Source organism: Grampus griseus, assembly GCF_964374135.1.
Source record: "Grampus griseus genome assembly, chromosome: 17".
NCBI classification, from domain to species: domain Eukaryota; kingdom Metazoa; phylum Chordata; class Mammalia; order Artiodactyla; family Delphinidae; genus Grampus; species Grampus griseus.
Genome location: NC_139011.1, coordinates 915507 through 927190, shown reverse-complemented (window position 1 = coordinate 927190; position 11684 = coordinate 915507). Strand labels below are relative to the sequence as shown.

Sequence of the window (11684 nt, the reverse complement as noted above, 5' to 3'; positions counted from 1 at the left end):
GCTATGCAGCCACCCAGGGACAGTACTTCTGGGAAGACCTTTCTCTCTGAGAATGGCCTTCAGGGGATCTCCGAGTCAGGCTTGAGTGTGGTGGACTGAGAACTCAGAGCTCAGATGTCCATTCCAGACCCTGACCCTGAGTCTTGTACCCCTGGGGCTGGGACTGGGGTTGGGGTCCCGGGGACAGTGTTCAGAGGAACGTGGCTTTAGGACACATGGAGATGGGAAGCAGGCCCGTGTGGACTGAATATAGGTTCTGAAACAGGGCAGGGCTTGAGTTCATGTTGGGGATTCTCAGACTAAGCATGTGGTCCACTCTGACCCTCTGCTCCACCTAGGCTATCCTGTGCTTTTTCTTGTCTGCTGCCTCTCCCTCAGGCCATCCTCTCTTTAGCCACTTCCAGGCTGAAAGGTGACAGCTTGTCCTTGGCCTCCTGGTCCTGCTATGGGCCAGGAAGGGCATCTCTTCCCATGTCCACCCCTACCCATTGTTACTCTTCTTCTCTGAGTCCCATTTCTTCTCCGTCATGACACTCATCTGAGTTCTTTGCTAAGCTGCCAGCACCTTCCAGGCTGCGGCTCCGGGTCCTCCCAGTACTGGGGTCTGTGCTTGCTAAGAGAGCCCCACACCCTGTTGCTCTGCTGCAGCCCCTCTGCTTGGAGTGGGCCTGGACCCCAGAGGCCTCCCAGATCCCAAGACCTGGAGGGAGGGTGGCGACTGCTCTCCACGCCAAGCCAGGTTAGCCCCTAGCTCCCCAAAACAGCCCCAGCCTCATCTGAGGCGGCAGCTGTCCAGGAATGAGGACCTGTCCAGGAATCAGGCGCCACGTGTGGCTTCCGCCATCTCAAGCCCTAGGAACAGGCTCTGCAGTAGACAGGAGGCTGGGCCGGTGGGCCAGGAAAATGTCGGGGAGGGAGGGGGGATGACGGACCTCAGTTCTGCTACCTGCTGACTGTCCACCTGGGCCCTGGACCCAGCCCTCACCCCACACATTCCGAGCACTGTGCTGGGCAGCTCCCGCCCCGCCCACCTGGCCAGGATGCCTGGGTTCTCTGCAGAGACACCTCTGCCTCAGTTTCCCTAGACAAGCTCCCTCCTTGGGCTCCCTCTACCTGTCAAGCATTGGGCCAGCCCGAGAGGGCTTCCTGTGCAGCGGTCTTTGCCGTGCCCTGTGTGGTGGGCACCAGCCTCACTGTGCAGACATGAAAGTGGGCCCACAGGTGTGCCGCGGCGCACATCCACCGGGCTCCGGCCTCCTGGAGCCCTGCGGGACCTGTAGGTGGCTCGCGGGGTCACCACGCCCCCGGGGCTTGTCCGGAGCCTCCCACACCTCCACACCCCCTCCAGGCCTTACCGGGTCCTGGGTCCGAAGCGCCTCAAGGCCCTCGCACCGCAGTTGCTCCAAGGCCATGGCCAGCTCCAGCCCCTCCACTTGCACCCAGGCCTGCTCCTCCTGACACAGCTGCATCTGCAGCTGGACCTGCCGCCGCTGCTCCTCCAGCAGCAGCTGCTCCTGGGCCAGGCACAGCTGGACCTCGCGGAGCCTCAGCGGCTCGGGGCCCCAGCCCGGCGTGAGGCCGCCCACCCTGCAGCCTTCCACGTCCGCAGCGGGGACCGGCACCGGCTCGGACCCCAGAGCGGTGGCCTTCTCCGGCCTCTTGGCTACCTGAGGCTGCTCTGGTCTGGCCACTCTGGGGTGTCCCCGGGCAGCCAGCTTGCTGCCGGTCACGTGCCCCGCAGGGGCCACCCCTGCCTCGTCCCGAGGGCCCCTAGGGGCAGGGGGCGGCGGCTCGGCCTCGGGGCCCTGCTGGCTCGTGGTCTTCCGTGCCCTGCCCGTCCTCCTGGCCCGGGGTTTGCGAGCTCGACTTCGTCTGCCAGACATGGCCCTGACCTGGCGCCTGTGTCACCAGGTGTCTACTCCCCGGGGGCCCGGGCTCATCGGCTGGCCGGCCTCGATCAGGCGGGCTCAGAGGTCATCCCTGGGAGGCCACGGCGGTGGGCCCTCTGCTCCTGCAGCCCCTCGTGTCTGCCCTTCCCCTTGGCTGGTGCCCACAGCGCCGAGGCTCTGGCCTGGGCTCTAGCTGTGGGCCTCACAGCACCACTCTGCACGCAGGCTGGGCCACGCCAGAGAGTTTACAGGGACTTGGCAGCGCGGTGGCTCACCCGGCGTGAAGGCTGACTGACGGGCTGACACAGCACAGGATTGTATGGGCACGGGCCTCTTTGGCCAGACTGGGAGGGAGACTGAGAGAAACTAGAGGAGGTGACGCCCGGCAGCCAGACCGCCAGGTGTGTGTAGCGATGAGTCTGGTCTTGCCCTGGGCGGGCACCGGTGCCCCACCACCCCTGTCCCACCCTGTCCACCCCCGGTCTCAGGAAACTCCAGCTGCAGCCCACAGGGCTAGGAGCCGCCTCCCCAGACTCCCTGGCCATCCAGACAAGACGCTCCCCAGCCACAGAGAGTCCTAACCCAACTACCACGGGAGCCCCTGGCTCAGCCCGCGCTCAGCACCTCAACCCCCAGCCAGCGTGCTCGGAGGAGCCTGGGGCGCCCAAGCTTGTCTGTGGCGCTCCCTCGTGTGGACTCCTGCTGGGGGCCAGGCTGCGCCGGGGGAAGAAACTGGACCTTGAAAGGTCCAGGTGGCATTTTGTGGACTGAGATGGGGTGGTAGGAAGAGCCGGCCTGCCCTGAGGTGGGGCAGGGCTCTTGGGGACGCCCTGGTTGGGGGATCCGGCTGCTCAGCCCGCAGGGGCCCAAGGAGACCCCACGTGGCCAGCCTTTGGAGCCTTGGGGACGCAACTGGGGGAGGAGGTGCAGGGGCAGCCTGAGTGCAGGTGGGAGGGAGGCTTGGGACCGACTCCTCCCCAGCATTTCCCCAGCCCGGGGCCGCTGACTCACACCCACGCCCAGGGCCCCATCCCAGCCAGCTCTGTCACACTGGCTCTACTGGTTTGCCTGGCCCAGCCCTGCCTGCTGCACCCCCTCCCGCTCAGCCCTTTCCCCAGAGGCTTGGCGGGGAGGTCGACAGCCAGCACCGCCGGGGAGCAGGGTGGGCGCCCCGCAAGGGAGTGGCACCAGGGGGGTGGGGGGAGCAGTGTTAGGGGTTAGGTAGGGCGGGCAGAGGGTCTGCCCACCGGAGGCCTCTCCACACCTGGGCTCGCGAGCCTGGGCTTCGGGCCCCAGGTGCAGGGCAGTCCTGCCTGCGGGCGCTCGCCCTGCGGCGCCCCGCGGAGGCCGTGTTTGCTGCGAAGGCCGTGGCCCCGTCGTGGTGGCTTCGCGACGCGGCTGCAGGCGGCCGCTCCTGCACAGCCAGGGCGCGGCCCCTCTTCCGGTGGCCCGTACATGTCCGCAGCTCCACCGCGCTGACCGCCCCCCTGCCCCCGGGGAAGCCAGGAGAGAGGAGCCAGCCGGCGACGGGGCCCGCACCCCGGAGCGCCCCGAGGCCCCGACAGGTGAGAGCCCGCGGGCCCCGGCGCTCTCCGGCCGGCGGGAAGGGGCGCCCGGACCGTGCGTGCGGAGCCCCCCTCCCCGACGCCTCCAGCTCCAGGTGATGGCCTGGTCCGCCCCGCCGGCCGCCAACCTCCGGGCGTGGGCAACCCGGGGACGGCGGTGGCCACCCTCCGCCCCAGGCCCTGTCTTCTCAGCGCGCAGCCTCCGCTGTGGCCTCTCGGCAGTGGCCTCCAGAGCCGAATCTTTACCCAAAAATCTTTACCCAGGTCTTGCCTCCTGCGGCCCAGACCCACATCCAGGCGCATCCCAGCCCTCCCCTGGGTGTCCTCGAGCTCCACAGCGCATCCAAAGCGCACACCCGTCACGGCCTTCCTCTCGTGCGTCTGGTCTGCCGCGACTGCTCCCTGCTGAGCCTGTGCCCTAGCCCCCACCCCCAAGGACGGCTCTCTGTGCTCCGGCTTCCTTCACTCCCTCCCACCTTGCTGGCCGCTCACCCCGGCTCCGAACCGGCCTCTCCATTCTGCTCGGTCTGGTGGCCACCAGCAGCCAGTGTCGCGTGCAAGTGTGATCCTTCCCAGGGTGGTGCTGGCCTTACCCCCAGATAAACTCCCAGCACCACCGGTCACCTTTGTACCTCCGACCCCCCCAAGGGCCAGGGTAAGGAGCCTGACCTTGTCCTGAGGACAGAGCCGGACCACAGGAGGTTTGCAGAGCCCTGACTGTCAATTTTATAGAAGTTGTATGTGCCCAACGTATGTATCGGAAGGACGTCCAGTAGCAGGAGATCTGGGTTCGGCAAGAGGCAGGAATGAGGGAGTGGAGGACACGGGCAGGTCAGCCCCGGAAGATGTCCCGTTAGGATGTCCAGAGGCGGCGGCCGCTGCTGTGCTCTCGACTTTGCAGCTCCGCTGAGGATTGTCTCTAATTGTCCATGTCCTGGCGTCTCTTTCTCAAGGCCCAGGCGCCTGGTGAGAAGTCCAGTCTGCCCTTAGGTCATGCTCCCATTGTCAGGCAAAGGAGGGACGGATGTCTGTCGCCCTTCCCCCATTTTGGTTTCTGTAGTGGGAAGTGGGCTCCCACTGAATTTTCTAGAACAGAACCCAGCCTTACAAGGTAGGGGTTCCGAGTCTTCAACAGGCCAGCGTCACGTGGAGAAGCTGCTTTCCCGCTCTGGGTCTGCTCCAAGAAGTCCATCCAGAGAGCATCTTCCCCAGCCTCCCGTCACCACCCGCGTTCTTGATGATCTGTCCAAACTGTCAGCCAGAGTGGATGAGTTGATATAAAGAAGGTTATTTGGTAGGACGGTATCTGGTCTAGATCAGCCTTGATTAGAGGGCCTTGTGCTGTTGGGCCCACGTGTCACTAGCATCCCTGCCACCACGGCCACTCTGTTCGTGGGCCTTTGCCTAAGCACTGGGTGGCCGAGGAGAAAGGCTGGCCAATGTCCATAGGGCAGTTGTGATGTCTACCTGGGTGTCTGATGCCTCCTCTGCAGTGGACCCTCTCTGGGGGCATCACCGTGAGACGCAGAGCCAGCCCCGCACGCTCGTTGCCCGCAAACCTGGCCCCCGCTGCTGGTGCATCCGCGTGCCTTTCCCTGGGCCTGCCTGTCGCTGTTGCTCCAGGCTTGTTCATTTCAGGCTCCCAATGCACCGGCCAAGCCCTTCGCCGTTGCCCTGCGCACCGCACGCCACTCTCCTTCCCATCCACGGGAAGCTGAGAACCAGGCACCCCGGGAGATTTCCCTCCTCCGCTGTCCTTTGGGACCTCCCGAGAGAGTAGCTGTGATGTGGCAGTGGTCAGTTTGACTAGTGCCACCGTGTGGACTGAGCTCTGTGAATCAAGCCCGAGTCCCTCCTCCACCACCTCCCCCAGGAATGCCATTGGCGTGGGCTGGGGTCCTGGGAAGCGGCACCGACCCTCCGCAGAGAGAGGGGTGTGGACATCTTCCTCCCGCTGGATGTGTCCTTTCTGTCGTAAAGGATCGCTCTGTGTGTGCCCGATGCCTCAAGTCCGTGGAGCGAGGACCCCGGCTCAGGGTGGGGAATTCAGGCTACTTGTCCTCTGGTGCCCCAGTTGGACTTCCAGGCTCCACTGGGGCCGACAGCATCCCGGGAGCTGTTCTCCAGACCTAGAACTGTGTTCTAGCAGGGAAGGCGCAGCCTTGCTCTGGAGCCTGAAGTCTGTGCCGCGGCCCTCCCACCGGGTTGGCCGGAGGTCCCACACAGCATCCTTCTCCCCACAAATACCTGCAGCTTATCAGACCTGCTGGCCACCTGGCCCGGCAGCCTGGCAGCTCACGCCTCTGCCGTGGCCTCTGGGCTTGACCGTTAGCCCGGGTCTCCCAGGACGTGGGTGGGTGCTGTTCCCGGATACGGCACTTGCTCCGGAGCCTTGAGAGGCCTGCCAAGCGCTGGGCCTCTTTCCTGGCGGAAGGAGGTCCAAGGCGTAGCAATTTATTTTTTCCTTTAAGGTGCCCTGGCGTGTCCCAGATCTATGAACCCTAAAAACTTCATTAGCGTGGTTCTATCTCCCACCCTCTGGAACTTCCTGGATCAGTGAACTGTCGGGATGGCCCAGGTTCCTGTGTTAGTTCCCTGTAGCTGCTAAAAGAACAATTAACACACATTTAGTGTCTTATAACAGCGCGAATTTATTATCTTGCAGGTCTGTGGGTTAGAAGTCCGACCTGGGCTTCAGTGGGCTAAAATCAAGGTCTCGGCAAGCCGGCCACGCTTCCTGCAGGCTCTGGAGGACCATCTGTGTCTTCATCCTCTTCAAGCTCCTAGAGGCGCCCACATTCCTTGGCTGGTGGCTTCTTCCTCCAGCTTCAAAATCAGCAACCTTCTTCCAAAGTCACAGCTCCCTCTGCTTCTCCGCTGTCCCCCTCTTCCACTTGTAAGGTCCCTTGTGATCACGTTGCACCTACTCAGATAATCCCGGGGGGTTTCGCTATCTTAAGGTCAGCCGATTGGCAACCTTAGTTCCATCTCCAATCTTGATTGCCTTTTGCCATGTAACACAGTGTATTCACCAGCTCCCGGGGACAGGACAAGGACGTCGTTAGGGGGCTGTCGTTCTGCCCACCGCAGTCCCTATGAGCTATATTGTGACAGGAAGCCAGAGAGTAACCGTGGTCCTGAGACAGGACAGGGAAGGCCTGCTGCGTGGACGCTCTGCAGGCACGGACAGGAGGAGAAAGCTATGGCCAGTCAGCCGTTACACGCCACAGTGCCAGAGGCTGTGTGGATCTGCTGCAGTGGAGACGCCACTTCCAGCCTGGCAGCCCTGATTGCTTCTGCTGCCTGCGTAAGTTTCCTGTCATCCACCGTCTTCCACGGTTATTTGTTTCTCGCAAAGGCCAGACAGGTGAGTTTAATGGAGATGTGATGGGCCCCACCACACCTGTTTTCCTCAAATCTTTTTTTTTGTTTGTTCGTTTTTTTAAATTTAGGCTTTATTTTTTTAGAGCAAAATTGAGGGGAAGGCACAGAGCTTTCCCATAGATGCCCAGTCCCCACACACGCATAGCCTCCCCCATTATCAGCATCCCTCACCAGAGTGGGACACTGGTGACAAGTGGCGAGCCTACACAGACACCGTAATCACCTGAAGTCCACAGTCTGCATTAGGGATCTCGGTGTCGTGCATTTTATGGATTTGCACAAATGTATGACATGTGTCCATCACTGTGGTATCGTACAGAGTATTTTCACTGCCCTAAAATTCCGCCGTGTTCTGTCTCTTCCTCCTACCCCCTTCAGTCCCTCACAGCCACCAATCTTTTTATTGTTTCCATAGTTTTGCCTTTTCCAGAATGTGAAATTGTTGGAATCATACAGTATTATAGCCTTCTCAAATTGGCTTCTTTCACTTAGTAATCTGCATTTAAGGTTCCTCCATGTCTTTTTGTGTCTTGATAGCTCATTTCTTTTTAGTGCTAAATAACATTCCACTGCCTGGATGGACCACGGTTTATTTCTCTGTTCACCTACTGCAGGACATCTTGGTTGCCTCCAAGTTTTGCCTCCAACTGTGAATAAAGCTGCTGTAAACATCTGCGGACAGGATTTGATGTGAACATAAAATTTCCACTCCTTTCGGTAAATACCAAGGAGCACAACTGCCGAATCTTTAGAGTATATTCAGTTTTATAAGAAACCTCCTGTCTCCCAAGGTGGCTGCGCCGTCCTGCGTCCCCACCAGCAGCGGAGGCAGTTCCTGCTGCTCCACACCCTCGCCCGCGTCTGGCGTCCTAAGTGTCTGCAGTAGGTGCGGAGTGGTCCCTCGCTGTTGTTTTAATTTGCATTTCCCTGATGACAGATGACACAGAGCAGCTGTCATATGCTTACGTGCCGTCGGTATATGTTCTCTGGTGAGGCGTCTGTTCAGGTGCTTGGCCCCATTTTAAAATCAGGTTTCTTCCTGTTGGGCTTTAAGAGTTCTTTGTATATTTCAAATAACAGTCCTTTATCATTTGTATCTTTTGCAAATGTTTTCTCCCAGTCTGTCTTTCGCAGAGCAGAAATTTTTAATTTTTTTAAAATATTTATTGGCTGCGTTGGATCTTTGTTGCTGCACGTGGGCTTTCTCTAGTTGCAGCAAGTGGGGGCTACTCTTCGCTGTGGTGTGCGGGTTTCTCATTGCGGTGGCTTCTCTTGTTGCGGAGCACGGGCTCTAGGCGCGTGGGTTCAGTAGTTGCAGCACACAGGCTTCAGTAGTTGTGGCTCGCGGGCTCTAGAGCGCAGGCTCAGTAGCTGTGGTGCACAGGCTTAGTTGCTCCTTGGCATGTGGGATCTTCCCAGACCAGGGCTTGAACCCTTGTCCCCTGCATTGGCAGGTGGATTCTTAACCATTGCTCCACCAGGGAAGTCCCGAAATTTTTAATTTTAATGAAGTCCCACTTATCAATTGTTTCTTTTTCTTTTTTTTGGATTTATAGCTTTTGCTTGATACTTGGCAAATGCCCTTAGGATTAAGCAACTTTGAATGTTGGGCTTATCTCTTTGGGTTCTGCCTTATTCTAGATGTTGTCCCAGGAATTCCTTACTATTTTTATTTGTTCTTTAATACTTCTAATGGACATTTTTTTAATTTTTATTGGCGTGCAGTTGCTTTACACCGTTGTGTCAGTTCCTACTGTACAGCAAAGTGAATCGGCTCTACAAGTACATACGTCCCCTCTTTTTTGGACTTCCTTCCCATTTAGGTCACCACAGAGCACCGAGTAGAGTTCGCTGTGCCATACAGCAGGTTTTCATTAGTTGTCTTTTTTTTTTTTTTTTGCGGTACGCGGGCCTCTCACTGTTGTGGCCTCTCCTGTTGTGGAGCACAGGCTCTGGACGCACAGGCCCGGCGGCCATGGCTCACGGGCCCAGCCGCTCCGCGGCATGTGGGATCTTCCCGGACCGGGGCACGAACCCGCGTCCCCTGCATCGGCAGGCGGACTCCCAACCACTGCACCACCAGGGAAGCCCCATTAGTTATTTATTTTATACATAGTATCAATAGTGTATATATGTCAATCCCAGCCTCCCAGTGCACAGTGAACGCTGGCAGAGGCCACTGACCCCTCCAGGTAAGGTTGGGAGAATAGCCATCATTGGGAGAGCGCTTCTAGAGGCATCGCACGGTTCTTCTCCAGGGGCATCTGGCATCTTCTTCAGTCTAGGAGCTGTGAATCTTTGACCTTGACTTATGTCTGGGAACTAGACAGTAGTGGCTGATGTCAGATTTCTGGCGGCAGAGCCTGCTGTTTCTCTGACTACACAAACTGAGCAATATCCCGTAGACTGCCCTGCATCTCGCCCCGGGTCACGGCTCCTGACCGCCGCCCTGCCTGCTGCCTATCGCGATACCATCTCACCTCCGAGAGTTAAGCGCTGCTGCTTAGCGTCTTCTGTGCTGGTATCCCGTCACCGCATTGATGTTAGGGCGATGAATCTGGCCTCCCCAGTACCAGCCCAGCCTCCAGAGGAGAGCCACCACTGAGCTCACGGGTGTGTTTTTTCATTGTTTTGATGAAGGGGTGCCCTCTGAGCCTTCCCAGGGGTCCTAGTCAGGTGGAGGCTTCAAGGCTAACATTAGCCATTTCCTGTGAGAACAAAGAAACCAACGTTGTTCGGAAGTAGTCCGCCTCTTCCTGGAGCCGACCTGCAGTTCCCCGCTCCATCTGCTGTGAGCCCTGACTCTGACTGCTGGCCTGGGTGCAGCAAAGGGGGACCTAGGGACTTCAGGCGAGGTCCTCGTGGCTCAGAAAGACCGCTCTCCTCTGGCAAAGGGGCGGGAGACGTTTTCTGGTGCGGAACCAGCAGCTCGTGCTGGCGAGTGTGGCCGCTGCCGGGGCAGCACGAGAGCGTCAAGGACACAGAAGAGCGGAGCCCCCTCTGCTGCCTCCTGCCTGCAGGTCCCCTCGCGTGCCCCCTGCTGGCACAGGAGCTGCGTGGTTTGCTGCGGCCCCAGCAGCACAAAGCGGACCATGGAAGGGTGGGCTTGATGCTCAGCGGGAAGGCGCGCTGACCGGCGCTCTCGGCCTGGGCTGTGACCCGCACACACGCCCTTCCCACGCGTGGGAGCTTCCACACGGCAGCGTGTGCTTCTGCCTGACGGTGCAGCCGTCCTGGGTGTGGATGAAGATTGTTTTCACTTTTTGGAAAGACAGTGAGACCATGTCCCGGGGGCCTCTACATCCCTGGGTGATATTAACTGCGCCTTAAATTCATTCACGTCTCACCTGGAACCTGGATTTCCTGAAACTTAAATACAGAATTGTAAAGCTTACCAACACCAACAAACCTGACATAAAATATAGGAGAATAAAACAGAGTGGAAAAGGAAATTAGTCAATATATACAAATACATGGAACAAACAAGGAAGAAACAGACACAGCCACTGCTGTTCTCGTCTCCGTAACTGACCATGGGCTCCCTCCCTCCACTGCCCATTCCACGTGCCCTTTGCCCTCAGCTAGGACACCTGCTGGTCTGGGTTCTTTACCTGAAGGATTTGAATGGTCATCGGTGCTTATTTGTTTGTTGTTTGTTTTCAGTTGCTTTAGTTTTGCATTGACGTCTCCTATCAGATGTGTGAGTAACAGGCTCCCCAGGGAATACCTTGGGTTCCAGACAGTCCTCCTTACCCGCGTGAGGGGCAGTGAACTGACCTTCCTGCGTAGTCATAACCTATTACCCCAGTCAGCGCAGTGACTCCCTTCTTTGTCCGCTAATTTAGTGGTCAGGCAGAGGTCTCAGTGTTCAATTCAAACCATCCTCATGTCACCTGGTGGAAGTGTTCCTATCCTGGGAACTAAGACTTCTCAACCAGCAGACCTCAGAGTCATGCAGAGAGGAAACAAAAATACCTTCGGTGGGTCATTGGACGTAACAGCGAGAGAAGCCGCTTCTGCTCTGCCTGCTGGCTCCTGGCGAGTCCTTCGGCTGGGGGAGCACCAGTGTCAGTTACCTAGCGCTGCTTCACAGATCACAGATTTAGTGGCTGTTGTGTTACCGCGTGGTCTCTGTGGGTCAGGAATCCAGGTACAGCTCAGTGGGGCCCTCTGTTCAGTGTCTCACAGGCTGCTACCAGGCGTTGGCTGTGGCTGTAGTCTCACCTCGGGGCTCGACTGGGGAAGGGTTTGCTCCCTTGGGGACCTTGGATGAGGGACTCAGTTTCTTGCTGGCTTTCGGTCTTGTTATGTGGGCCTCTCCAGAGGGCGCATGGGCTTAGTCGCTCCGCGGCATGTGGGATCTTCTTGGACCAGGGCTGGAACCCGTGTCCCCTGCATTGGCAGGCGGATTCTTAACCTCTGCGCCACCAGGGAAGCCCCATAAAACATTCACAGTAATAAAACGTTGACCGCATTCCCCGTGCTGTACAATATAGCCTTGTAGCTGATTTATTTTATACACAGTAGTCTGCACCTCTTAATTCCCTACTCCTATCTTGTTCCTCCCCCTTCCCTCTCCCCACTGGTAACCGCTAGTTCTCTATATCTGTTCATCTGTTTCTGTTTTGCTATATTCATTTCTTTTTTTATCTTTTTTTTTTTTTGCGGTACACGGGCCTCTCACTGCTGTGGCCTCTCCTGTTGCGGAGCACAGGCTCCGGACGCGCAGGCTCAGTGGCCATGGCTCAGAGGCCTAGCTGCTCCACAGCATGTGGGATCTTCCCGGACCGGGGCGCGAACCTGTGTCCCCTGCATCGGCAGGCGGACTCTCAACCACTGCGCCACC

General features: G+C 58.4%; 1 protein-coding gene across 1 annotated transcript in view; it reads left to right on the top strand.

Annotated features, from left to right (window-relative positions):
- Positions 1–1881: 1881 nt before the first annotated feature.
- IQANK1 (IQ motif and ankyrin repeat containing 1) overlaps positions 1882–11684 on the top strand; it is a gene marked incomplete at both ends in the record, with an annotated part of 30908 nt that continues 21105 nt past the window's right edge. Inside the window, 3 exon segments of the mRNA XM_082675302.1 lie at positions 1882–1996; positions 3186–3422; positions 3425–3454. Of these exon segments, the coding sequence (XP_082531428.1) occupies positions 1882–1996; positions 3186–3422; positions 3425–3454 (382 nt within the window).